Genomic DNA, 26,646 nt, shown 5'->3' on the forward strand with positions numbered 1-26,646 from the left:
ACACAGAATGGGGATTTTCCTTTTTTCCTCTCATTTTTTCTTATTTCCCGCAAGCCCGTTTTTAAAATAAATATAGATAGGGTGGCAGGTTTCTTTATGGGGTGTCAGCGACTTTATTTCTTTCTGTTTGTGTAGGTATTAATATCTGCTGTACTCTTTGGGATGGCCACAGCCGGTTTTCAAGGGATTGGATGCCCACTCCACACTGCAATAAAGCACAGAACGTTCATTTTTCGAAAGCATGAGTACAAAGGAGCATTGTAATTTCTAACATACAGAACAATTTAATTGCTATTAAAGCAATGTTTATGTTCTATTTAAATAGATTGTTTTACGATGCGCACGTTGGATTTAGCTCACCCTGTGCCCGGAATCATAGATAGCAGTTCCGATTTTTTTGTATAGTACTACTACAAAAAGCCGCGCAATAGACAACGTGTCTTATTTTTCAATGGTTTAACAAAAATTACGATAAGAAATCCTTTTTGATTACCTACACCACTTTCCGAATGTACAGTTTCTGAAAGTAGTACGTGTAGTCAAAACCTAATGATCTGCCCGACTGGAAGAAATATAGGGTGGCCTAACGAAAACTTTGCGCCTCGATTTTTAGTATTTAAAACGAAAATGTGTAAAAACTCTCGAATCTATTTTTGTCGATTTTTGATTCGAGGGAGATAATTTGTTATTGCATTTTCAACCTCTCAACTTCAACCTCTGAACAGCTGCCTCCAAAATTTTTAATAGGAAGGAGTGTCGAGTGATATCTCATTTTAACTGTAGTTGTACTCTGATTATAACCTCCAAGTTTGAAGTCACTTCCATTATCCCCGTTGATATGACAGCTTATCAAAGTTTGTGGGGAATTTATTACAATAAAAGCTACAAACTTCAAAGTGCGGGTACGAAGACATTTAAAAGAGGGACATCACAGAATCGATTTGACATAGATTAATTTTCATGAATGCCACCAAATTTCACCCGAAATGTTACGTAACTTAAGTGAACAACACATTATTTACATATACACATATACATTAAACAAAATTTATTTTATCGTGAGAAGGTAAATGACGGTCATTTCCCACATTTAATAAAGTGATCAAAAAAGTAATCTGAACACTTTTTTCCATCTATCATCGTTTTTCAAGAAAAACGTTACAAATAAAAATACATCATACCCTTTTAAATTTGATGGGTAAAAATCACCCCCGTTGAGCGATATCTCACTTTTTAAAGGACTTCCTACCCTCATTTTAAAGTTTGCAACTCTTATTGTGACTTTCTCACAGACTTTGACAAGCTGTCATATAAACGGGGGTAATGGCAGTGACTTGATACTTGTAGATTATAATCAGAGCACAACTACCGTTGAAATGAAGTACCATTTAATACTGTTTCTCATTAAAAATTTCGTGGGTAACTATCATCCCTGTTCAGGAACTAAAGTTGAATGTTTGAAAATACAATAAAAAATTGTCCTCTCGAATCAAAAATCGATTAGTCCGAGCGTTTTTACATATTTAAATACTGAAAATTAAGTTGAAAGTTTTCGTTGGGCCACCCTGTATCAAAGAAGTGCGAATTATCACAAATTCCTCTAACTTTTCGCTATTTATTTGTAACACCTTCTTTTCTCGGGCTTTCAGCCAATGCCCAAGGCTTCGACTCCCACCTTCGAGGTCCGGCCTTCGTCATGGAGCCTCCGTCTCGGCTAGAGTTCTCCAACTCCACCGGGGGCTGGTTAGACTGCTCGGCCTCTGGCAGTCCTCAGCCCTCCATCGACTGGCTGAGCGTGGATGGTACCTCCGTGGGCGACGTAGCTGGGGTGCGTAGGGTGCTCAGAAACGGAACCTTGTTCCTGATGCCCTTCCCGGCCGCCTCATACAGGCAGGACATTCACAGTACGGTGTACAGGTGCGTGGCCTCCAATACAGTGGGCCGGATCGTTAGCAGGGATGTTCAAGTTAGGGCTGGTAAGTTTATGTTTAGCGCATTAACGTCCCACCAGATTGATGTTCAGATTCTCAATAAAGGGAGTAGACTGTTGAATAGATGATGTCGAAATCCCCTGTCCAAGCAATTTTTCGATATACGGCGTGCAAACTCGTGATAGTGCAGTACTCAGTGATTTAGTACACAATCCAGCAGTACTTCCTATTTGGCCAAACGAGGAAGAGCTGTAATCCTTATTCATATATGCATACCCGAAAATGTTTTAACATATAAGGAAATTACCATTACCAATTTCAACTAAACATTTTACTATCTTACCCATTAGAATGACTGTTTTATCATCTGCTCGGTTTTCGGTTTGGCGGTCAGCCAGGAACTACCGTATGCCGGAGCGAAATGCTCTCATTTTATATCGCACGGTTAATTTAGTTGGGGGCAGTGAGACCTTCAGCGCCATCAGGTGGCGACGATTGGTGATTCGTCCTGAAGAATTGCCTCGTAGCAGGCCGCCTGCATGCATATTAGACCGGGCAAATATGACGCAAAATTTTTGAACTTGGTTCTGACGGCCGGATTCGTCAGGGGCAACAGCTGTGCCACTGTAAGAATTCCTACTGTATGACAGGCCACCATTCAAATAGATTATGTGGATGTCGACATAATTTTTATTTTGAATTTTAAACAGTTGCAAAATTGTTGCACAACTATTACTTCTCCTAAACGCGACCACCTTGTTTGCGAGCCTGAACTTGGAAATACGTACTTCATTCATGACATCGCCTACTGTACTTTACTGAAGAATTCTTAATGTTCCAGAGGAGCTCTTAACGTTTCTATACCGAGTCGTTATTATTTACCTTTTTGCATGTATAACCTGTTTTAATTAAGGTTAGTGGAGGCTAGTACACTCGTCAATCATTTACGAGAAATTCAAATAACGAGAAATTCAGTGGGGTCTAAAATTCTATTTTTTTATTTTTTATTAAATACTTGAAACTTCCACCATTTATGAGGCCTTTGAATTAAAACCATTGAGAAAAAAACAGATGTAACATGAAAAACTGCGGCTTGAACTTTTCTCCTCGTTATTTGAAACCTTCCAATTTTCTTGAGGAATTAAATTATAATTTGAATATACGGGGTATTTTTTCAATACGGGCAAACCATTTCAGAGCATTCAATTAAATTATCTTGCAAAAATTAACTTAATTGTCTATGCAGGATGTTTAATAAAACTTATTTGTTTTTCTTTAGAAGCGATGTCATCGTCCTAGTGCGCCATAGGTATTTCCCGCAAAACCTTTTCGTTAAAAATGTGAAAATTGAGCAAAAAGTCTCTTTTTCAAATACCAAATATTCAAAAAGTTTAAACTTCCAGATTATCCACACCCGGCTGAGCTGGAAATCACTTTTGCGAAGGCCAAATTTCCAACAATTTGAAACTCCATTAAAATATCAACTAGAAAACTAATTTCTGAAAAATCGCATTTTCCAAATCTTCTTACAGTACAGAAAAACATCCATAATTTCCAATAAAGATGCATGGTCAGGGCAGGTTTAAGGTTGTTGAGTTAAAGAGCTTTCTTTCGAAGAACAAATTGGTAAAGAAAAGCTTGTCATTGATTTTTGAAAAAATAAATTTTTGGCTTGATTGAACGGTGAGGAATTGATTGAACTTAATTAAACTTCTTTTTCAGTGGTAACGCAATCATTTAAAGTTGAAGTAGAGGTGGTCCCCGCCGCGCGGGGCTGTACAGCAGTAGTGAAATGTAAAGTGCCAAACTTCGTTAGAGATCTAGTTAGAATAATTTCGTGGGTGCAGGAACCCAGTTTCTACATTTACCCGTCGTTGCAAGGGGGTAAGTTTGCTTCACGTTCATTCTCATTAACTCTGGGGCTAGTGTTTTTAATGTCGACTTTGTTCATTTTTTAATTAAAAAGCGCTAATAACGGCGGACAATGCTTATAAAATTCATAATGGGTTCGGTGCAGACGAGAAAATTACTTATCGATCCGCGGGATGTTTTCATCTTGCCTTCTATTTTAACGATAAAGTAGCGACATTAATGTGTTTACGCCGCCTCGTATATTATAATCAACTATCATTGTATTAGCAGTTTTTCGAGGGGGGTCGTTGTGACGAAGAAGGAACTTCTTGAGCCGAAAGATTCGGGGCCGAATTTTTAATTAAAAAGACTTTGTCCCAGTTTTTATTTTAATTGCTACTTCAAATCTATCGGAGTTTTAATTGCTCCCCGCCCTTAGTTGAAAACAAGCGGCCGCTTTGTGCGCGTTTTTCCATCTGGAAAACTATCGTTTGTTTTGTAAAAAGCGCCAGTTTTAATACACATTGTTCCAGATGGCAAGTTCCACCAGTTACCTTCGGGGGAGCTTCTCATCCACAATTTGGAATTCAGCGATCAGTTCCAAACATATCGTTGCCGGACCATGCACAGGCTGAGCCGGCAAATGGTTGTCAGCAGTGCTGCCAACGTTGTGATCGCAGGTAAGTTTCATTTTTTGCTTCTACATTAATTATCGGAAAAGCTTTCCCGTTGTTTACCGGGGCAAAACGAACTTGCAAATGGAAAAAAATCTGCTTTGCTTTGCTGAATAACGCGTCTCCAAAGGTTTCCACTCTGGAATGAAAATGAGACTCCCCTGGCCCCGACACTCCTGCATTGTTTAGCCCCGGGGATTACTACTTAAAAATGAAACGGAAAACGTTCCGTCTTTTGTGACGTTTTCGACGATTATTTCTCAAACGGATGGGGCATTGACCGTGCCCCCGGCAAGTTGTTTCTGCACATTTTCTGAGGCTGAGTGTAACAAAAAGAATGGCAAACATCATCCGAAATTAAATTCGAATTTTTTTGCTTCGCGAAATATGGTGAGGCTTTTACGAAACTGGTCCCATTTTTCTTGCTATTCATTTCAATATACGAAGGAACGGCCACACATTAATAAAAATAAAACATTTCCTTTGGTACCGTTAGGAAAAGCTCCTATGGGACGACGCTGTGCGAATGCGCTAGATTCCTCCGGAGCGGTCAGAGGTCGTGTCGCGTGCCACTGTAATTGATCTATAACCGAGCAAAAAAATCGGTCGAGAAGTTTGAAAATTATTCAAGAATCGAAATAGTTTCGGGTGGATGTGCAAATAAGAATCGCTGTTGTGGACTAGAAACCGTTTAGATGGCGGCGCGAAATAGCATATTATACACCAAGATTGTGAAACACATTATTATGACCCCAAACAAGTTAAAATCTAGGACGTGCGGGTTATAAGTGTTTCGCAACCACAGTGTATACAGGCTTTTGCCTCCTGCAAGACTGAACTAAATTTGACAAAATAACAACGACTTACCTAAATTAAACATCAATTAACTGTAAAATGTGGAGATAAGGCGTGTTGCAGCATAAGATGAGCGGTGGCGTTTCATTTGGCATTCGTTTGCTTGGCGACCATAACCATAAAACACCAACGTGGATGACGACGGTAACGTCGTCATCATTATAACGTCATAATAACCACATGACGTCTTAACCACAAAACATAATGGCGACGATGACGATTCAGCAAAGAACAAAGAAGCCATGCTTTTCCTAGCTGAAAATGAAAATCTAATAAACGCTTCCCAGTTGTTCCAGTTTTACCATTACCACTTGTTTCATTTTTAGATCACCGAGGAATTGCCGCCCCAATAATCGTCGAAAGTTCCGGAACCGTTACGGTGGCCCAAGACGAGGGCGCCGCCTTAATCTGCATTGCTCAAGGGTGTCCCTCTCCAGAGTACCGGTGAGCATCATTAAGCAAAATCCATACAACAATAATTGGATTAAACCCGTAGTTAATCCGGGGATTTCGCATGCGAACGAGGAGCGTCCGATAAATTTCCATAAATATGAAAAATTCAAATGCCTTTGGAAATACACAGCGGAATTCCACAAAACAGGTGAAATCCCCAAGATTTGGTTAAATCGCGATTCGATTGCTTTATGGATAAAGGGCGAGGATTTAATCTGAATAACATTACCCTTACCCCCCTACCCCCCACCCCGACCGGGAATTCTCTGAAACAAAACAAAAAATGACACATTTCTCCTCAAATACCTTGTACCTTTGTGATCGTAATGAACCTGGGTTTCGATTCAAAGCGGCAAAAAAGCCTTCAAAGGCTTCTTCCGAATCGGGCCTAATGAGCATCGATTGAGGACGCTTCTTTGATCTGGAAACGGGAGCTTTACGATGTATTTTACTTTTATTTTCTTATGCGGTAGTCCTTGGTAATATTTCTTTGCGTAGGTGGTACTCCTATGTGGGAAAAGACGGAATTGACCAACCGAGCCTCATTATGCCCGGTCCCAGGGTCAGGCAATTGGGTCCGGTGCTGGCCATCGAAGCAGTTACTTCGGAGGACGGTAAGTAGACTTCATTACTACCTTAGGGTTTTTCCTTTTGTTACTTTTGTAGTAACCAGATATTTTATCGTGCCGGAAAAGATGAATTCTCGACTGTTTCTGCAACTTAAATTTCAATGAAATTGCTCTCCTGGAAATACAATAAAAGTTGCCTCACAATTGCATTTTAGGTCATTTTGGGCGTGTTCAACGTTCTTTAGAATCGTATATTTGAATTAATTCTGCTTATTTCTACTGCTGTTGCGAATTCTGTAAAAATCAGTATTGTATTAATCTAAGCTTATTAACACTAGATTTACCACACCAATCAAAATGACTGGTTTTGGAATTTTATTTTTAAACTCCTACTTTAGCTTAATTTTTTTTTAAACAACGCCACGACACTTGTAACGATAATTAAATGAATAATATCAGATGGTCAGTTTTATGTATTTAGTCAAAACCAAAAAATTTCTGATTATTATTGGTACTTATATCAAACCAGTCAAAATGACTGGTACATTTTTCTATGTGATGGAATGAGTTTTGCGCAACTGTAATAAATTATAAATACTGCGCAAGTGCAGCTTGATCAAAGCAAATGACATGCGGGCGATAATGACACACAAATATGATGACAGTCGTCGATTCTCTTTGAAGTGTGGCGGTTCTGAAATTTTGTTGAGAATACTGGAAAGAAACATTTCTTTGGATACTGAAAAATTCGAAAATATATTCTTGAATAAGAAAACTAAATACAGAGAGAAATATTATCTTATTATTAGTTTCAACTTATTTTTATAATTATCGCCAGCCCCAAAAAATGGCCAAACGAAAGGAATCTTCTGTCTTTTTTTGGGAAAATATAACCGACATGCCTATTGAATGTTCGGATGTTGAAAATGAGTTTTATGATAGCGAAGGTGAGTTATTACATGATCAATGTGGTCCATGCGGCAGGAACAATAAGAAAAACAAAGCAACATCTACGTACGTAAAAATTGCGGCAAAATAAAGGTAATTTATCATTTTTTAAAAATATATAAAGACTGGAAACCCCACCAATCATCTTTTCTAAGACCAGTCATGTTAACTACCGTCGGTAGAAATAGGTATAATCAAATTTTTAGTATATCTAGAATTAAACATTTACCTTCGATCACCCGGAAAACTACATCATCAAACCTTGTATCAAGTATTTACTAATATTTCTTTATCTTTTTTTTCAATTTTTTTTCATACCCTCAATTCTGATATTTACATTCTCGCCGGTTATATTCTGCTGATTTGTTTAACGCCTCTTTCGTTCTTTTGACTTTGGTCCAGCTTCCTGTTCTTTAAAACCTCAAACGACTCATTTAATTTCTATGTTTTTTTAGTTGTGTTTTTGGCTGTTGTTTTAGGAACAATGCGAGATAGATCCCTGCAAAAGCTATTCAAAATTGTTGTCGTTTCATGTAATTGGCAGCGCCTCCAATTCAAGACTCCATAATAATCTCGTAAAGAAGAGATATGATTAATTCATAAGGCTAACCCAGTAAGACGTAAATAATTTGATTTCTACGCAACCCCAAGACACAAGCAGTGTGGTTGCACCCCCAAATCAACTCTGTAACACTGCGCCATTATCTAAAATTCTCGTATTTATTCGAGACAGCCCGGCAATCATTTTCCGTTTCTCGACCTCGAGGTCTGATTGAACTCTTTGTTACCGTGATCGATTAAATTAGGTACCAGAAGCCTTTTGTAAAAAGGAAAACCTTTTTTTACGGCAGTTGAATGGAAAATTTCTCTCCTTATCACCGTCGCCGTCTCTTGCGAGGCCCTTTTATTTCTCAAGTTTCTCGGTGATGGGGCGAGGGAGCTATGCGATAGCTTATCGTGTTAGAAAGGAAATTAAATACCACGACGATGTTCGGTTATTTCTGCCGAAAACCAAAAAAATCTCTACTTTCTAGGAGGCGTTTATCGGTGCACATCCGCTAACGCGGGGGGCGAAGCCAGCGCTGACATACGCCTGCAGGTACTCACTCAGCTACACGTGGAAATATCACCTCCGTTGCTTAGCGTTCACATGGGAGGCAGCGCTGAGTTCAGGTACTGCTAGTTTAAACAATTTCTCACATCTCTCTTATTTTAAAAATGTTTTCTAATTTTCGGCAGGTGTGTGGTGTCCACCAAACAAGATAGCCCCTTAATAATTACGTGGTACAAGGATGGTAGACAGCTGCCGAGTACCGGACGTGGTTCCAGCGAAACTCTGATCGTGAACAACGTGGGCAGGGAGGACAGGGGCATGTACCAGTGCATCGTGAGAAGGAGCGAGGGGGACACAGCGCAAGCGGCTTCAGAATTACAATTAGGAGGTAAGTTCAGCTGCCTTCGTGACTCATTAATTCCCTCGTTGGAATTGGGAAAACGTCCAAGACTTGCCCTCGAAACTTCCTATATTAATAATACCGGGAATTACATTAGCAGATGGGATTTGTTGGTTTAATTCGCTCTAAGAGAAGTTTTGCCATTCTTGGGCGTCTTAATTTCCGCGTTTGGTAACCATATATTTTGTGAAAAAACATTTCTGGAAATCTGACAAACATCGGGAAGCTTGAATTTTAATGGATTTATCCATAAAATTATTCAATGTTTGAACCGCAGTTTGGAACAAACCGTGAACTCCCTTCCATATGTCACATCTACCAAAGCATTCCATCACCATAAGAGACGATAAGAGATCACTTAAAAAAATCGCCAGCTCCTACACATCGACTGTGATTTCATTCCTATCAAGGGTTAAGAAAGATTTTATTATCTTTCCAAAAACACTACTGAAAACTCTCTTTACCTTGGGACTCTCGGGAATCTTTTCCAAACCAAGCACCGGGATGGCACAACGTTGAAGTTCTTAGACAACAATTTGACCTCACTCATTTATTTTTCCAATCTATCTGACCAAGACTTATATACCACCATAACCTCAATACCCTGTTTCTTTGTAAATTTCTCAGAAAAATTGAACCAAGAGGGTCGCATATATGGGGTGCTTCTAAATAAGTGCGAAAAATTTTAAGGGGTGATTGCTGAGGTATTTTTCTAAAAAAAAGTTCATATAAATATAGAGTTGAACACGTTTTGTTTCCAAAATACAGAATATTTAATTTCTTTTTTTTTATATTTTCTTAAATATTTCAAAACGTTTTTGTATGCAGAGTCGCGTGGCGCGATGAACAAGTGGAGACCATTAGGACCCCAAGATAAAACCGCTTTTAACCATTGAAACCACATTCTTCCTCACATTTTCTGTTAAGAGTTACAAGTCTGATCATTGTGCTTAGTTCTTTACTACAATAAAAAAAATTTTTTAGTGCAATAAAAACATCGAATTACAGAAGTTCGGGGATCTATTAACCTATAAACCTTTGTTAACGTAAAATAAGAATTTTGTTCACATTTTGTTACATTTTTATCAAGAGTAAAATGGTAGCCATTTCGACCACTTAATTAAATTAATTTCCTATCAACAAACACGTTTTTTTTATTGTTTATGTACTATGAAACTGAATTTGTGTGCGAATTTCCATGACATTTATGTTTTCTATTATATAGCTCTTTTTTTCAAAAACGAATCGATCGATTTTAAATCGCGTTACACCATTAAATGTGGTTTTGAAATACCTTTAATTTGAGGTATCACTTGACTGAAATTTCAATTTTAGAAATTGGCCATTTTGCACAACCGGTGACGTAGCAATATTTAGAAAAATAAATAAACCTCAAAAGATAATTTTCGTCCTATTTAATGCTTCTTTTGAATTTTATAGAAATAATAATTTGTTAAAAAATTTACGTGGAGGGGCGAGAATTTAGAGCCGCACGGTACGTTTCCCATATTCACCTACAATTGGAAATGTGTCGTTCAATGTCTGTTCTCGCACATTTGCTTCCTTTCCTTCTTAAATAATGATAAGCAAGTATCAGTATCGCCAACATCCTCTTCTGGTAACACTTACCCTCAAAATGTTTGCATTTTCTGTTACAATTGAAGACCTTTTGTCGTCATAATAATTCGTACATTCCACTTTATTTCAGATGCTCCTCCAGTACTCCTTTACAGCTTTATTGAGCAGACCCTCCAACCAGGCCCCGCAGTGTCCCTGAAGTGCAGCGCCTCCGGCAACCCCACGCCTCAAATATCTTGGCTGCTAGATGGTTTCCCGCTTCCGAGTCACGGACGGTAAGCCCAAAAACAATTCGACGTGTACGTTAATGGAGAAGGTTGATCCATAAACAATAAGAATGGAGCCGTTCATGGGGATTCGGTTGGGCGGTGAAGAGGCATCCGCAATATTCGTGCCGTGTTCCCGGCAGAAATGTGTTTTACGAGTTCAGTCGTAAACGGAAAGGTCGCGCTACATTGAGATACTCGACGAGGTCGACCTCAGCAAGGCAGGGGCGCAACATTGCGGTATTAAACATTGAAAGGGGTAAAACATGTCGATACAAGTTGTTGGGATACTTTCAGGAATTCTCCCATCTTTAGAAGTCCGATTCTGTATTCTGAGGAGTAGAATGTTCCCCGTAGAACGAAAAAATGACTTATCAAAACAGCGTTAGCACGTACAACCGTTCAACAAATTCACGTTGATGTGACATCATTCTCCAGTGACCGCTTTACTCGTCACGGTACAGAATCGGAGTCGAGGGGTCAAAGAATGAGAATGTTCAAATCAACGACCTAAAAGAAATGGACGTAGTAAACAACTGCCAGCATTCCACTAAAATGGGCCCCATTTTCTGAACGGCAACTCGACGTGACTTAATGTCACTATGAGGCATTTTATTGCCAAAAATGGGTCATGCGCCGAACCAATGGGTGCATATAAGAGGTAACAGATCGCGGTGACGCTACTTCCTTGGATTACGCAGCCATGAGTGCCTCATTCAGCAAAAATGGGGCAAGACTGTATAAATCAATTCTACGTCCACTTCTTCTAGATTATTAGCTGAAACATAATATTATGTGAAACTAAGGGTCGCAGACAAATAAAAAAAACTAACCTGATCTGAATTTTTTCTTAAATTTTTAAGACTCGTTTATTTCATTATGAATTAAATTAGATTTTGCCGAATTTGGCCCTCGTATATCCTTTTAGCTTATAAGAAATTCGTTTATCACATGTCATGAGACCAATCTATTTCTTATGGATGTGAAAGTATACGAGGACTTTGCAAAACTTAACTTCATTCATATTGTAACAAATTAGTCTAATTTACTCAATTAATCTTACCAATGTTCTATACTTAATAGTAGGTCAAGTAGGAAGCCTGAACTGTCCTATTCTGTGAATTAACTTGAACCTAAACTCATTATTTAATGTTATTTCTATAACCAGAACCAAGCATTTGCTTGCAACAACATGAGCTAATCTAAGATGCCCTATATTTTTGGCTCACTTTCGAACTATTTGAACTGACCTACTTTTTTACTTAGTGCAACTTTATTTGGAATCAGTTGGAGACTTTACTTTAGGACAACTCCATTTCTGCTAACTTTTCGGAAATTAGAATGAACTGCTAAAATAAGAAAGAACAGTAACGGATACAGGTCAATAAAGTCTTATCTTCCGATCGAGATCGAGACTGGTGTAGTCTCGAGCTCGATCGGTAGAGTTTCTCAGTCTCAGTCTCGGAGATTTATACTGATACACAGACATAAAAAATCTCGGTCTCCTAGTAGCTAGGAGTAGTAAAAAAAATTCTCGGTCTTGCATATCAAGACATGACCCCAGTAACGCCTCTTTCAATTAAAGATTCGCGAGATTACGAGACCGAGACGTCTCGTAATCGCGCGCGAATCTCTAATCGCCGCTGCTCCCTTCTTATAGCAAATGGTCATTGACATTTTTAAACAGTTTTTCTCATCTTCCTTTTTTCCTTTTCTTTTTCTATATTTCTTCTCGACCTTCCCTCGATCTAACAATTAGCAGAAATGAAACTAGCCCTCTTATTAAGGATTATCCATTCGTTTCAATTAATCGTTTCTCTGGAAATTATCCAGATTATCCTCTTGGTAAGTTACATATCTGGACCGGATTTTGATTTTCCGCTACTTAGGATGTTTGCAATTCCACAAGTTGGATATTGGAATTTATTGCATTCCTCAGGGTCCAGAAAAACAAAGCAATATGTCTGAGTGAACAAACTAAAGTAAAGTTTTCTGAGTTGAAGCTTTCGCTTGTGCAATTTTCGAACATGCATCGCCAAGTTTTAGGTTTGAGATTCGAAGTGAAATACAAGACTATTAAACGTCATACCGCAAAGCTAAATGGAGTTGTTGGAATGCATTGGATAAACGTTTAACGAGGAATTTAATAGAAAATTTTAATAATAGACATCACTAGGAAGAAGCTCAAGCTGCCTTCGATGGTTTTTCTCATTAAAATGGCCGGATGAAATATTTTATTGAGCACGTATTCCGTAAGTTAAGCCTCACCAGTATAAACGCGGTCGCTTAGTCAATATTACATTTGCAATTTTGTGGTCCCAGAATATCTAGCATATGCGAAGATAAAATGCTAAGGGTACAATGCTGTAACAGCCGAGAGTATAGTAACAGAGGCGTATCATTGTAACATTCATTGTTTTTCGTCAATCTTAACGCTACACCTCAAAAGTAACTAGTTACCGAATCTAGGCACGAACCACATACACGCCGCCTTTACCGAACCTGAATGTAATTTACTGATTCAATGTGACTTAATTCTGTCTAAAAAAAATGAACAACTTTGCCCAGACGAATACGTGAGGACTCAATGCAGAGGCATCAATTCGTTTTAAACTTTAATTATTCACCTTTAATGTCTGGTGTTTAATATGATTCAATTTATTTAAAAATATCTAATTGGGAAAATTTGTCACATATTGATAGTTTTAATTTTTAAAATATAATAAATAATAAATAAACATGTAGGAGTATTAAAAAATTGGAGGTTTTCTAAGGTCAAGAAAGGCCTCTTCATACGTGGTTTGAACCTCTTTTCAAGTTTTCCAAGCTACAACTATTCGAAAAAAATAAAATTTCAAATAGAAAAATTTCCCATTAAAAAAGTAAGAAAGATTTCCTGCCTAATTTTGTGATTGCAAACAACAACAAACTCCATGAATCTGGACAACCCTTGAAAAACTGTACAAATAAATCCAGGCTATCAAACTAGTTTATGCTCTCTGCTATAATCTCTGGCGAGCTACTAGTAGTATTTTAATGCACGCAAATAAAGTAACATATGTCTGTGCGAAAAGTCTCTGGGAGCAATGTCAAGAGGTGGTAATTGACATGCGTACGATAATAGTTATTTACCTAACACGTGCGAAAAATAATACTGCACACTGATTACAGTTCACTGATCAACCCAAAGCAGAATTCAGTCATCACTTGATTGCGGTAATAGTAATAAACGGTCGTTAAAAAAAAACTTGCAATTAGCGGTGAACTGTAAATGTAGGGTGTAGATTAACGTCATTCACTATTAGCCATCAAATATCTGACATTGACAATAGATTGCAGATGAACTTATCCAAGACATATGCATCTAAGATTTCAACACCTATTTGCGATTTTCTTAATGATCACTCTTTATGTTGCACAATGAGCACGAAATGCTGTTCATTTCTTGCTCATATTGTTTGACTTTAAATATAATATAAAGGAAAGATATCCAAAGATCTGAGAAAAACCTGCCAGAACTTCGTTTACTCGATATTTTAAGTAAGAAATTAACAATATTATCATTCGTTGATGATAATGTGAAGAGTTTTTGACACTCACTGAGTGCCTATGCGAACATGAGCTGTTGTTGCCGATAGTCTGCAATCTGCGCTTTTCAGATTATGGTGTTAATGTGTTTTTATTTACTTTCGAGGCACTAATAGAAAAACATTTGAAATCGCATCATTATACAAATGGAAGAAGGTTGCGAATTTTACAATATTTTCCCCTTCGCGCCAAGTTTTATAGGGAAAAGGATAACAGAAAAGTTAAAAGCACTCAAGATAAAATGTATATCATCTTTCATTCTATTGTCGCGAAGTCAGCGTTTAAATGATTTCAGTACATACGCTTTCAGCGCGAACAGTATTTATTAACTCATCAAATAAATACAATTACAATTCGCCAACTACTAAATATATAATATAATATCAAATTACTATTCTTAAGGGTTAATACAAGGAAGTTTGAGAGTGTTTCACATATTTATCACCGAAAATGTTGTAGTTGTTAGCAATTTCGAGCCGTAGACGATATTTTTCCACGACTCTAAGAATGTGTGAAAAATAAAAGGCATTTACTGGTAGAAAATGAAAAAAACTTAAAATAATGAATCAAGTCGTTATGCTTTAATTCTTTTAGATGAAATAATTATTTTAAAAAACTTTATCAATATCACGTTTTCAATTCTGTGGTCCAGGAACTTCCGCGGAATAAATCGTCCATGCCTATGGAATGATAAAAAGCTAAAGCACCTTCGGGGCCGCCCCTGCCGTATCTGGATCGTAACGAACGGCATGGAAAATAGAGTAAACCAAACAGTAAAACAGTGGAACTGTGTAACCCATCCGCCCCAGTTGTTAGGGCCAGGCAAAAAACAGGCAGCGGAGCGCGAAATTCGGGCCCTAATGGGACACCGTCCGGATGCTCCGCACTAATGAACGACCCCTGCAAAAAATGGGGCCAAATCAGTCGCAAAACTGTTGCCCCGTAAGATCGGCTTAGCGCCTTTCAGCTGGATATCGTCGCAAATATCGCGTCGAACCCAAATAATGAATACAAACTGACACTGCCCTCCAACATGTCTGAATTACTTTCTTAATAGGGCTGATATTTCTCCCCATATGTTCCTGGGTTTGTCTTCATTAAGCTTTCTAGCCGGTATGAGAGCCATAACTTTTGGTTAGCCCTTTAGATGGAGGAACATTAGTTGTTCCTCTCAGACCAGTTTTATAAATTTCTCTTTTAAGCACCCTTTACTTGTACACATCGATCGTCAAAGGGCAAAGAACAGATTTGAAGCCGCATCCTCCGTTCGTCTTTCTCTGCCCACGCTTAATCATGAGGCAATTAAAGTTATGTAGCAAATTAAATTGCGAATTGTTTTCAGTCGCTATTCGCTAATTACTTTTGATTTTCCGCAATCGATTGCTGTGACCTAAAACGCGATTCTTGCAGCTTCGTTATCGGCCAGTACGTGACTGTCCACGGTGACGTCATCAGCCACGTTAACATCAGTCATGTGATGGTGGAAGATGGTGGCGAGTACACTTGCACGGCGGAAAATCGGGCTGGAAAAACTTCACATTCGGCCAGGCTTAACGTCTACGGTAAGTGAGCATAGAATTGTCGTGTTAGTTAATCGAGTAATTCGGAATTGAATGAATGAATTTTAATTTAAATCGTCTATCTTGATGGATTCCCAAAAATTGACGGCGACGATTTTAAATAAATCTGAATCGAATTTTATACCGGTAAACCACGGCCACCCCTAATATCTCTTCGACGCATTATCATGAAAATTGTGTCTGAAGGTCTTTCATAAACCATGAAACGCGTCGAGCACTCAATTTTGTTTAATTTGTCATGTTGGCGCAAACCGATTCTCAGAAATTAGCAGTAGCACCTGTAATTAAATTAAATAAGCGACGTGCCCTGTCCGTATTTTCAAATGATTCGATATCGGGCAACACCTTTATTTTGTGAATGATTTGTATAGACATTCATCAGAACATTGTATCGCAACAAGTATGGACGACTTTGCGTAACAGCGTCGCGTAACACTGAATCGTAGCGACGTAACACGGAGATGTCCCATCCATTGTCGGTATTTTACTGTCACCTGAAAGGAATGATACGTGGTGGTGTTACATCATCTCTTTGCATGTCTAAACGGATCTCCACAACATAGTCGCTGTTTATTTGCGATACTTATGACAATTTTATCATTTTGATTTTATTTGCTTATGTGATACCCGACAATGCACTGTTACGCAGAGAATCTTAATAAAGACGAATGCAAATAGTCATAGGAATATACAGGGTGTTCCAAAGATATACCGACAAACTTTAAGGGATGGTAAGGGACATAAATACAAACTTTTTCTTCAATTATGTACGTACATACAGGGTGTTCCAAAATATCATGTACATGCGAGAGAGGATAATGTTTTAGCTTATTTCATAACTAAAAGTTCATATAAACATAGGTCCCCAAACACTTCGTTACCTATCTACAGGGTATTCAAACTTCAGTAATTTTTCAGTTTTTTTTATAGCTCCTGCAGTTTTTGAGATATTTAGCTAAAATTTTGAATATATCATAATTTACATTGTAGGACTTACGTCATTGGGCATGTCAAATGGTTTTGATAATCTACAGGGTGATATTTTCTCAGGGGTCATGCCCCTTTTCTTCCCTTAAAGCTTTTTGCGGTACACCGCAGGTAGATTCTAAAAATATAACATAACTATTTTATTTCGTTTAGAAACTTTTTAATTTCTTGCAGTTTTTTCGTATGTGTGTCGGTTATCTAGAGAAAAGTAAAAAACGATTTTCTGTAATTTGGCAGATGAAATTAAAATTTATTATAGGTAAGTAATTATTTATTATATATAATCTTCTATTTCTAAGAATTTTGAGAGTTTATTTAGAACTACCTATTAAAAATTAAAGCCGAGAGGATCCTAAATAATTGCATAAATAGAAATAATAATAATAACGTTAAGAAGAAAATTACGTTACAAACAACTGTTGCAAGCGACCTCCTCTAACCCTTACACATGCGTCCGCCATTCTTCTCAATGATATCCGTACTCTTTCGAATATCCCCGGAATATTTCTTACGGTTTCAGATGCATCTAATATTCGATTTCGCAATTCATCAACGGTATTCACTTTTAATTTTTTTTATTTGAACACCCTGTAAACTGGCAACGACGTGTTTGCGGGCCTACGTTTATATCATGACATAAGCTAAAGAATTACATCCTTCTTTATATAAATAATATTTAAGAACACTCTATATATTCCTACGACTATTTTATTACACGCATTGAGCTTCATTACTTTTCGCCATAGCGACTTGGCTAATGCCCAGAGCCGCCGTTCTATGCACTATGTTTGTTGCTTACGTGGAAAGATTTGGTCAAGATGCAGCAAAGACGGCCAACATATTGACCGTTGGCACTGCCAGTTTCTGCATGCGCTTGATTAATTCGAGATGACCCGCACTGATGAGGTTTAATGAGATCGAAACTTGTTTTTGGAGTAAGATTATTAAACACAGCGGTGGAATAAAGTATAAAGTTTTAATAAGCCTTAATCTTCTCAGACTTTTCCTATGACTAATTGCATTCATCTTCATTAAGATTTTATGCATAATAAGGCATCATTGCGTAACAAACAGATAAAATCAATGAAATAAATTTCTCAGAAGTTCGAAAAATAAATCGAGACTATATAATGGGGATCTGTTCAGACATTCTAAGATATTATCATATATCATTTCCTTCATGCGACAGTGAAATATTGATAATCGATAGGGCGCCTCCATGTTACGCCGCTGCGTTGCAGTGATACATGACGCTATTACGCAGGCCCGTCCATACTTGCATATGTAAAAATAATAACACATTTCTGTAGCAACTTGTCAGTTTTTAACATTTTTCACAATGTACTAACTTTTCTTATTAATGGCTATTTAGGTTTACCTTATATACGGTTGTTGCCGAAAGTTACCGCAGTAGCTGGCGAGCAGCTGAGACTTAAATGCCCAGTGGCCGGTTACCCCATCGATGAAATTCATTGGGAGCGAAATGGCAGCGAACTGCCTAATGCACTACGACAGAAAGTATGTTGTCCTAATTTAAGAAACAAATCGTTAGACCATTTTTCTTAGGTGCTCTCGGACGGCACTCTCATAATAGAACCCGTGGAGAAAAAGGAGGACGCCGGAGTGTACACTTGTTGGGCCAGGAACAAAAGAGGTCAAACCGCTAGGAGGAGCGGCGAAGTAGACGTTATAGGTTTGTGATTTTGTATATTATTCTACCTGACAGTTGAAAAAATGTTATACGAAAAGTTCTCTTTGCTTAACTGAAATGTGTTCTAGTACCCCCTAAAATAAATCCGTTTTACGTGAGTTCGGCGTTGCACGTCGGCGATCGCGCCTCTTTGACATGCGCCGTCACTAAAGGCGATTTGCCGCTGAACATAGCCTGGATCAAAGACGGGCGCCTTTTGACACCCTCGAGCCATTCGCTAACTATCACCCAAGTGGACCATTTCACCAGCATTTTAGGTATAGACAGCCTGTCTCCCGAGCACAACGGCAACTACTCGTGCGTGGTGAAAAACGATGCCTCCCAGGTGGCGCACACCCAACAACTAACCGTCAACGGTAATCTTCAATTCTGCCTGTGGCTGCTGATGATGATGATGGATATGAGACGAAACGTCGGTTTTTTTTTTTTTTTTGTTTTTGGTCCGATATTTTTCTATAGCTCTCGTTCTTTGTCTTTTTTTTAATTAATTATTACCGGGGACGCTGGTTGGTTTTGGTTCCGAACCACCAGAGGCAACACTAACCACCCGTCCCGACCTCTTTCTCTATCTCTCTGTCTCTCTCGGGTCCCAGTGCCACCAATAATCGAGCCGTTCCACTTCCAAGAGGGCCTGAGTGAAGGCATGCGTACGCGCACAGTATGCGGAGTGAGCGCGGGGGATCCCCCACTCACCGTCACGTGGCTCAAGGACGCCAGACCGTTGGCTCCCGAGCTGGGAGTGAACGTTACGTCGCTGGACGGCTTCAGCAGCCTCCTGAGCGTGGCCAGGTAACGCGTCTACACTCAGGTCGACTCTGATCACTTAGATCAGGGACGACAATTGGGAGAGACGCGTCATCTGGCCTCGTTTTAGTCTTGATTCGCGTCACTCAGGGGACTTCACCTGCGTAGCAAGCAATCCGGCGGCAGAAGTGCGGTTCACCGCCAAACTTCAAGTCAAAGGTAGGTCAAAGGCTCCTCCTCACACTGTACAGAGCCTGGAGAAGTGCAGTTTCAGGTGTTGCAAATGAACCCTGAAACCGTGCCTGATTTTCCCCGATTCACGACTGGCCTTATTTCTTTAACCCTTCACCGCTGGAACGAAACGAGATTGACTTTTCTTACGCATACATTTTTATAGATATTTATGTTATTTTAAATGGTTTAGAAGTTTAAGATCTGTTATAACTTTGTGCTTCATTCCAGCTCTGTGTTTAATTAACTCTAGCGCTTCGATGATCGGTATCGACCCTATTAGATTTAGTCCGTTCGGTTCATTTCGGGTCAACTAAACGCAAGTAAAAATTGGCAAGTCGGCAAGTATGTCGGGCCTACAGGAAAATATAATATATATATATATTATATATATAGTATATATATATACATATATATAATAGCACCATCTGCCGTGGCCTCGTTTTCTGCAACTCGACCAAATCCGTGGAGTTAATTAAACGCAGAGCTGGAATGAGGCGTTCATCTTCACGAATTGCCGCAATTCGCTTAAATTTAATGCACATTTTATAACCAAAGAGAGGAAATGCGTTGATATAGAGTCAATATTCTAACGATCACTACGTCTGGTTACATCACTGCTGCAATGAAAACAATGAATAAATTATTCTTGATTGATATTAATTTTTGTATATTGATATTCATAGAAACTTTCTATTCCTATATGGTAAGAACGATTTTAAGATTTGCATGTATACACATATGTTGTTCTCCATGTTGAACGTAGATGTTTTCCCCCTTTAAGTCATTAACAGTGACAGTGGTTGAAACTGATAGATGAATTTTAAATGATGTAGTTTCATTCATTAGGCAAATTTCAACTGTCATACCGTGTGCCACTGTCTCTCACTGATACAGTAGAAAAACAGCTGCGTTACATGGCGAACCAAGATTTTTTTATAAGTTCGAATAACATATAAATTCGCAATATTCTCTGGAAGTGCCTTCAAATAACAATATTATAACTATTCTCTATGTCATTGCCTCTGACATTCCAAAAATCCACAAAATCGCCTTTTCAAATTTTCAAAATAATATGGTGTTTGGACGGAAGGACGGAGTTTAACCCCACTTTTACTTATGAATTCCATGTCCGTTCGTCAAATTGTCTTAAAAAGTAAAAAATGCTATGTCAATCACGTTTCGGTTTTATCACACCCTGAATCACCACCAAATCACGGCATTATGTCTATCACGCCCCGCCCACTAGCACCGCCCACGCTTTGGCACCGCCGCTGACGTCATCGTCCGGGCCCGAATCGCTCCGACGGGAAGCGAGTAAGGCCGAAGGTACCGTTTTTGCACCAATTTTAGTTTGTTTTGCCTTTATTTTTTAAACCGATTCTTCAGTTACCTTTTCTCGGTTTGTCACACTTGTTTCGCATGCTTTGGGCATGGCACGTTGAGCATGCTTAGGTGTGTAGTATTTTGGAACCGACTGATGTTTAGTTTATACAATTTATATATATATATATAAAACAAAATGCTATTCCATTAAAGTACTTTGATGTTAATAATCTAAAGTGGTGAGCCCTGTGTCTATTCATTGGGGACGTGTATTCATTTCGAATTTTGATGTACATATAGAGTGTTGATATCTCATCCAATGTCTATCACCTAAACACTCACTGAATGCGAATAAATTTACTTAGTAACTTCTCTAACATCCTTGCAGGGCCACTTCAAATACTGATAAATTGATGTCATCTATATATGTTAATAGGTAAAGTGCTGTCAGCTTATTACAGCTTAATTTGTCACTTTCCTTCAGAGTTTTTCTAAATTATAATGGGGCACGAATCAATTCCGAGCATACTAAACATCTACCATTCACAACTGAAATGAAGGTGTGTCTATTTGGGTATTTGGCAAAAATCGCATCTACATGAATATAAAATTAACTTTAGAAATTACCAATCATGGCGCAGTAATCAAGCAGAAGTAATGTCACGCAATTTGCTAAAATTAATAAAAAGCATTGGAGGTATTTCCATTTAAAATTTGGAGGTTGCACAAAAGTTAAATTTGACCGAGGCTTTTCTCAAAAAGATCTCTTGACAGCGAATTACAACCCGTCGTTTCTCTTACTAACATAGAAATTAAATAATTGAATTCGTACATACAGAATGGCCCACTCTCAATGCAAAAAAAAATTATTGTAAATGTCGAGATCAACATTTTTCTAAGCTGTTAGTGTGCAATTCATGACCAGAAATGGTCCAGTTGGAAGAAATAAATTTTTGAATTTGGTTAACTCTCCATAATACTTTTATGTTCTCCGTCGTGAATTGCAACTCTTGAACCAAGCCCCTAGAAGGACTAAAGGGTGCATTTTCTGAAGCGATTTCAGCTAGATATTAGTAGATGTCTGATACCTCAAAATAATATGTTTCCCTCCTCCTTCCACTCGCATGTAAGGCAAATGAACCATATTTTCAATTCTCCTGACCTGTGGGTCTTCTGAACTTGCCTTCACAAATTACTGAGGATCCACACCTTGAAGTAATAATACATTATTGAGAAACACGCGTATCAGTCTCTTACAAGGGACTTATACAATAAGCCATAGCTTAGAGCCACATACCCAGTAGACACACCTTTACCTTTCTCTGCCCTCGAGTCGTCCTCACAAGTCCCTTTTTAGTTCCGCCGAGATGGTTGGTGGAGCCAGTAGACGTGAGCGTCGAGCGGAACAAACACATCTCTTTACACTGCCAGGCCCAGGGCGTCCCGACGCCCTCGGTCATATGGAAGAAAGCCATAGGTCTGTGGTGCGATTTATTTATACACTTGTCAGATATGGGAGTCTCTTGTAAACAGGGCCTAAAAACGGAGAATATGAGGAGGTCAGAGATCACACGTATACGAAGCTATTGGGCAATGGTACTTTGCTCTTGCAGCACGTCAAGGAAGATCGGGAAGGGTACTATTTGTGCAAAGCTGAGAATGGAATTGGGACCGGTATTGGGAAAGTCATTCAGCTAAGAGTTAATTGTAAGAATTTCTATCTTGGTCAAAAATAATATGGACATTATGAGTTGATTGCAGCTCCCCCGTATTTTGCGGCACCCTCGAGGATGATCACGGTCAAAAAGGGTGACTCAGCCTTGTTACATTGCGAGGTAAATGGAGATAAGCCCATTAGCGTGATATGGCTCAGAGGGGTTAAAAACGAGTTGAATCCCTCCACCGATTATCGGCTCAATGCCAAGCAGGATGTCACCCCTGAAGGGGTAAGTCATGTTCTGGTAGGATCTATAAAGAAAAATTTTGTGAAAAATCAGATCAGTCAGTCCACGTAGATTAGGGCATAAAAGCTATGGCAAGATTGTAGTCAGCGAATTCACCATAAAATCAGTCCAGATTACTGAGTTAGACCCAAGTCGCAAATTGTCAGATTCACTACCCAAATACTTCAAGTTACTAGAAGAAAACTGAGACCAGACTTAGATTAATTTAAGGTACTGATGAGGAAACTGAGGCAAGGGCTATGTCACATTAGCTGACCACAAATAACGAAATCCCAAACAATCAAAGTATCAAAGCAAATCCCTACCAAAAATTGGGTCGGTCAGTTGAAACTATATAATGAAAATTGAGGCAAAATCGGGACAGTTTAGGCTTCAGAGGTAAAATCCAGGTTACATCAGGTTACTGTGCAAAAACCGCTGTAAAATTTTTAATTCCCTAAAAAAATCAAGTCAGTTCAGATTTTCGAAAGCAAACTGAAGCAAAACTCGAATTAGTTTAGGCAATTAAACTGAAAAAAACTGAGGCAAAGTTTCTTTCACATCAGCTTATCGCACAAAAATTAATGCGATATTCAAAGCATTTTCAATATCCGAAAGAAAATTGGGTCAGTTCAGATAATTTTCATCTGGTTCTTCTTCAGTGCGGTTGAGTTTTAGGTGGCGGCAGAACTGCAGATCCTCAACGCAGGCGCCTCGGATTCGGGGGCATATTTTTGCCAAGCCAGCAATATGTATGGCAGGGACCAGCAATTGGTGCAACTCCTGGTGCAAGAACCTCCAGGTCCTCCTCAAGGACTTGAGGTAATAGTACAAAAAATTATACTTTTTTATATCTACTTGAACTTGTTAAAAATCTCAGTTCACCACAAAAAGCAGATGTTTTTACTCTGTATATTATAATAGTAACTAACCGTGGCTTAATTGAGAGGAAAAGGATCTACTTTCACAGCTTTCTATTATGAACCAAGATTTCGCATATTACGGGTTTTAGGTTCCCTCAAAAAGTAGCACCTCCGTGAGTCTGAAGTGGGGTCATAGGAATGCAGACCCCAATGAAGTGTTTAAGATTATTATTGAGTTTCGGGAGGGGGACCGTAAGTATGTTGTTCATGATTTTCTCGTAATATTTTGAGGGTAATGCTTTTAGGAACTTGGCATCAGATTGAGTTGACTGACAGTCCCCTGCCTTATTCCGCCACTATCGACGATCTAAAACCAGCAACGAAGTACAGCTTCAGGTGAGTCTGGAACCTGATTGATGAAGTTATGCTCCAGTAGAGAATAAAATTTTACAACTAAACGGTATTTCTTAGAAGGAGCAGCCAATTCTGATTATGAGGAAATCTGAATAAATGCGAGGACAGTCCCAGAAGTACCCGTCCTAACACTTAAAGAGAAAAAAAAATTAGAAAATATTAAATTGTTTCTCAACAGAGTCTCCTTCAATATTGACACACTTTTCCTAGTAATGTTCTATGATTTTTATACCCTTTATACAGTAAGAAGCTTCAAATGTTTTGAAAATAAGCATCAACCTCGGACTCCACCTCTACATTCTTGACCAATCTCTTTCCCCCGAGCCATTTTTTCAAGTTCGGAAATAATCTGAAGGGTCTAAATCTGACAAATAGGATGGATCTGAATAAAATTCGAACCCAAGTTGATTAATTTTGGCCATCGCAATGATGGAAGTGTAGATTGGTGGGTTGTCGTTATGAAACAAGATTTTCTTTTTCACTAAACTTAGTTGCTGTTTCCTAATTTCTTCGCTCAAATGCTGCAATAAACTTGTATAATATTCTCCGTTTATTGTTTTTCCTTTAGAGAGATAATCAATGAAAATTATCCCACATGTATCCCAGAAAACTGACATCATCGTCTTTCTTGCAGATGAAATGTTTTTCACCGTTCCATTTGGAGCTGATCTCCCTTTTGAATTTATTGTTTTAACTGCTCTTTCGTTTCAGGTGTGAAATAATAGACTCATGTTTCAACTGTGGTTATTAATCGACGCAAAAACTCGACTTTATTGCTGCGAAACTTTGCCAAACACTCCCTTGAAATATCTTCACAATTTTTTGTTATTGTGAGTAATCGAGGAACTCATCTTGCGTATAGCTTTCTCATATCCAATTAGTCGGTCAAAATGCGATGTACTTTTTGAAATGCCTCTCATGTTTGCTAACTCACGAAATTTTAGCCAACTGTCTTCCAGTATAATTTTGCAGATTTTCACCACAATTTCTGGAGTGATCACCTCATGGAGTTGACCACTGAGGAGTTCGTCTTAGCAGCTCGTACGACCGCATTTAAACTCTGCCATCCAATATTTTACAGTTGTTAACGAAGAACCAGATTTCCTCAGAGTGGAATCTAACTCCGCTTTAATGTTAGATGGAGCAAGACCTTTCAAATGAAAGTATTGAATCGCGTATCGATGACCAATTTTTTCCATTTTCACAAACTTCCTAAAAGCGTCCAATAAAAACGGTTCCAAAAGAAACACAAACCAATATAGCACCCTCAAACATTAGACATAAGTTTTTTAAGACTAGATTTTTGTAAAGTAGGCGAATTTTTAACAAAAAAATCGCTATCTATATATCCAGTCGGGTACTTTTGGGACTATCCTCGTAAATCTATCTTCAATAAATAATAAAAATAAAATTGCTGCATATCATAATATCGTTTGTATGCAGAATATTGGCTGAAGGACCAGCAGGCAAGAGCCAACCCAGCGATGAAATCAACGTGACCACTCTCAGTGAAAAACCGGCGGGTCCTCCGCTAAATCCCACGGCGCGCCCCATTTCTTCTACTGAAATTTTAGTAGGCTGGAACCCTCCAATTGCAGAATTACGACACGGTGTCATTCAGGTACCTCTCAATTTTTCACACATCAATGAACATTAAAACAGTAATCGAAACGATTTAGGGGTATAATGTGGGCTATCGGGCCCCATTTATGGGTTCCTTTAACTTCACGTCCGTGATTGGAGACGGTGAAGACGGGGGCGAAGTTCTGTTGGGTGGCCTCAAAAAGTATACGCGCTACGCGTTGGTGGTTCAAGCATACAACGAAGTGGGAACTGGTCCATTGAGTGAACAGGTCACTACGGAGACTTTAGAAGACGGTAGGGATCACTATAGTTTTCATTACCGGTAAATTTAGCATGTCTCTGTGATGGCATGGAAATAATCTCAAAATTAGATCTGGTGCAGTTTAAATTTCTTATACGGATAACACCTCTTAAATTAAAAAAAAATCATCCCGTATAACATTATGAGGTCATTTAATGACTGGGTCCCCAATTGCTTACTTTTAGTGCCCAGTAGTCCTCCCATGGACATTCGCTGCACCTCTCCAACGTCTCAGAGCATCCAAGTCAGTTGGCAGCCGCCCCCCAACGAAGACTGCAATGGTAACATTCAAGGCTACAAGCTGACTTACGAGCCGGTTTTAGACGAATATTTGCGAGGTTGTACATGAATAATTGTGAATTAATTTGGGATTGATACACGCGATTTTTTTACAGCCAACGACGTAATGGAAACTAGAAAAACCACCGCCCTTATAACTGTGATAACCGGCCTCAGGAAGTTTACAAATTACAGCCTGCAAGTGTTGGCCTTCACCAAAGTGGGGGATGGATTAATGTCCATTCCTCATTATTGCCAAACGGAGGAAGATGGTTAGTTTTGATAAACGAAAAACAAATAATAAATATTGAAGGTTTTTCTCCCGATAAAAACTCTGGCGTTTTATAAGCGTTGACATTATTTTTCTTAGTTCCAGGAGCACCAATAGATATCAAGGTTGCCGCCGCCTCCGCCCAGTCTCTAAGAGTGTCCTGGTTGCCGCCTCTAGACCCCAATGGAGTTATAACGAAGTACAGTCTCTACAGGTAAGTTTGAACTTTTTTTCTTCTCACCAGG

General features: G+C 38.7%; 1 protein-coding gene across 6 annotated transcripts in view; it reads left to right on the forward strand.

The window, feature by feature from the left end:
* Dscam2 (Down syndrome cell adhesion molecule 2) overlaps positions 1-26,646 on the forward strand; it is an 83,467-nt gene that overhangs the window by 51,398 nt on the left and 5,423 nt on the right. For 3 of the 6 annotated variants that reach the window (XM_066407004.1, XM_066407020.1, XM_066407029.1), the window contains exons 2-24: positions 1,650-1,976; positions 3,654-3,815; positions 4,316-4,462; positions 5,638-5,755; positions 6,263-6,378; positions 8,316-8,454; positions 8,521-8,723; positions 10,444-10,588; positions 15,578-15,729; positions 18,107-18,252; positions 18,301-18,427; positions 18,514-18,801; positions 22,104-22,223; positions 22,280-22,453; positions 22,508-22,692; positions 23,368-23,511; positions 23,702-23,804; positions 23,858-23,948; positions 25,410-25,587; positions 25,646-25,844; positions 26,037-26,189; positions 26,247-26,402; positions 26,501-26,615. In XM_066407004.1, coding sequence (XP_066263101.1) covers positions 1,650-1,976; positions 3,654-3,815; positions 4,316-4,462; positions 5,638-5,755; positions 6,263-6,378; positions 8,316-8,454; positions 8,521-8,723; positions 10,444-10,588; positions 15,578-15,729; positions 18,107-18,252; positions 18,301-18,427; positions 18,514-18,801; positions 22,104-22,223; positions 22,280-22,453; positions 22,508-22,692; positions 23,368-23,511; positions 23,702-23,804; positions 23,858-23,948; positions 25,410-25,587; positions 25,646-25,844; positions 26,037-26,189; positions 26,247-26,402; positions 26,501-26,615 — 3,688 coding nt within the window. Of the gene's footprint in view, positions 1-1,649; positions 1,977-3,653; positions 3,816-4,315; positions 4,463-5,637; positions 5,756-6,262; positions 6,379-8,315; positions 8,455-8,520; positions 8,724-10,443; positions 10,589-15,577; positions 15,730-18,106; positions 18,253-18,300; positions 18,428-18,513; positions 19,235-19,319; positions 19,409-22,103; positions 22,224-22,279; positions 22,454-22,507; positions 22,693-23,367; positions 23,512-23,701; positions 23,805-23,857; positions 23,949-25,409; positions 25,588-25,645; positions 25,845-26,036; positions 26,190-26,246; positions 26,403-26,500; positions 26,616-26,646 lie in introns of those variants that run through there. The other 3 variants (XM_066407012.1, XM_066407046.1, XM_066407037.1) reach the window with 2 other exon arrangements.

Source organism: Euwallacea similis, chromosome 1 (assembly GCF_039881205.1).
Source record: "Euwallacea similis isolate ESF13 chromosome 1, ESF131.1, whole genome shotgun sequence".
Lineage (NCBI taxonomy): Eukaryota > Metazoa > Arthropoda > Insecta > Coleoptera > Curculionidae > Euwallacea > Euwallacea similis.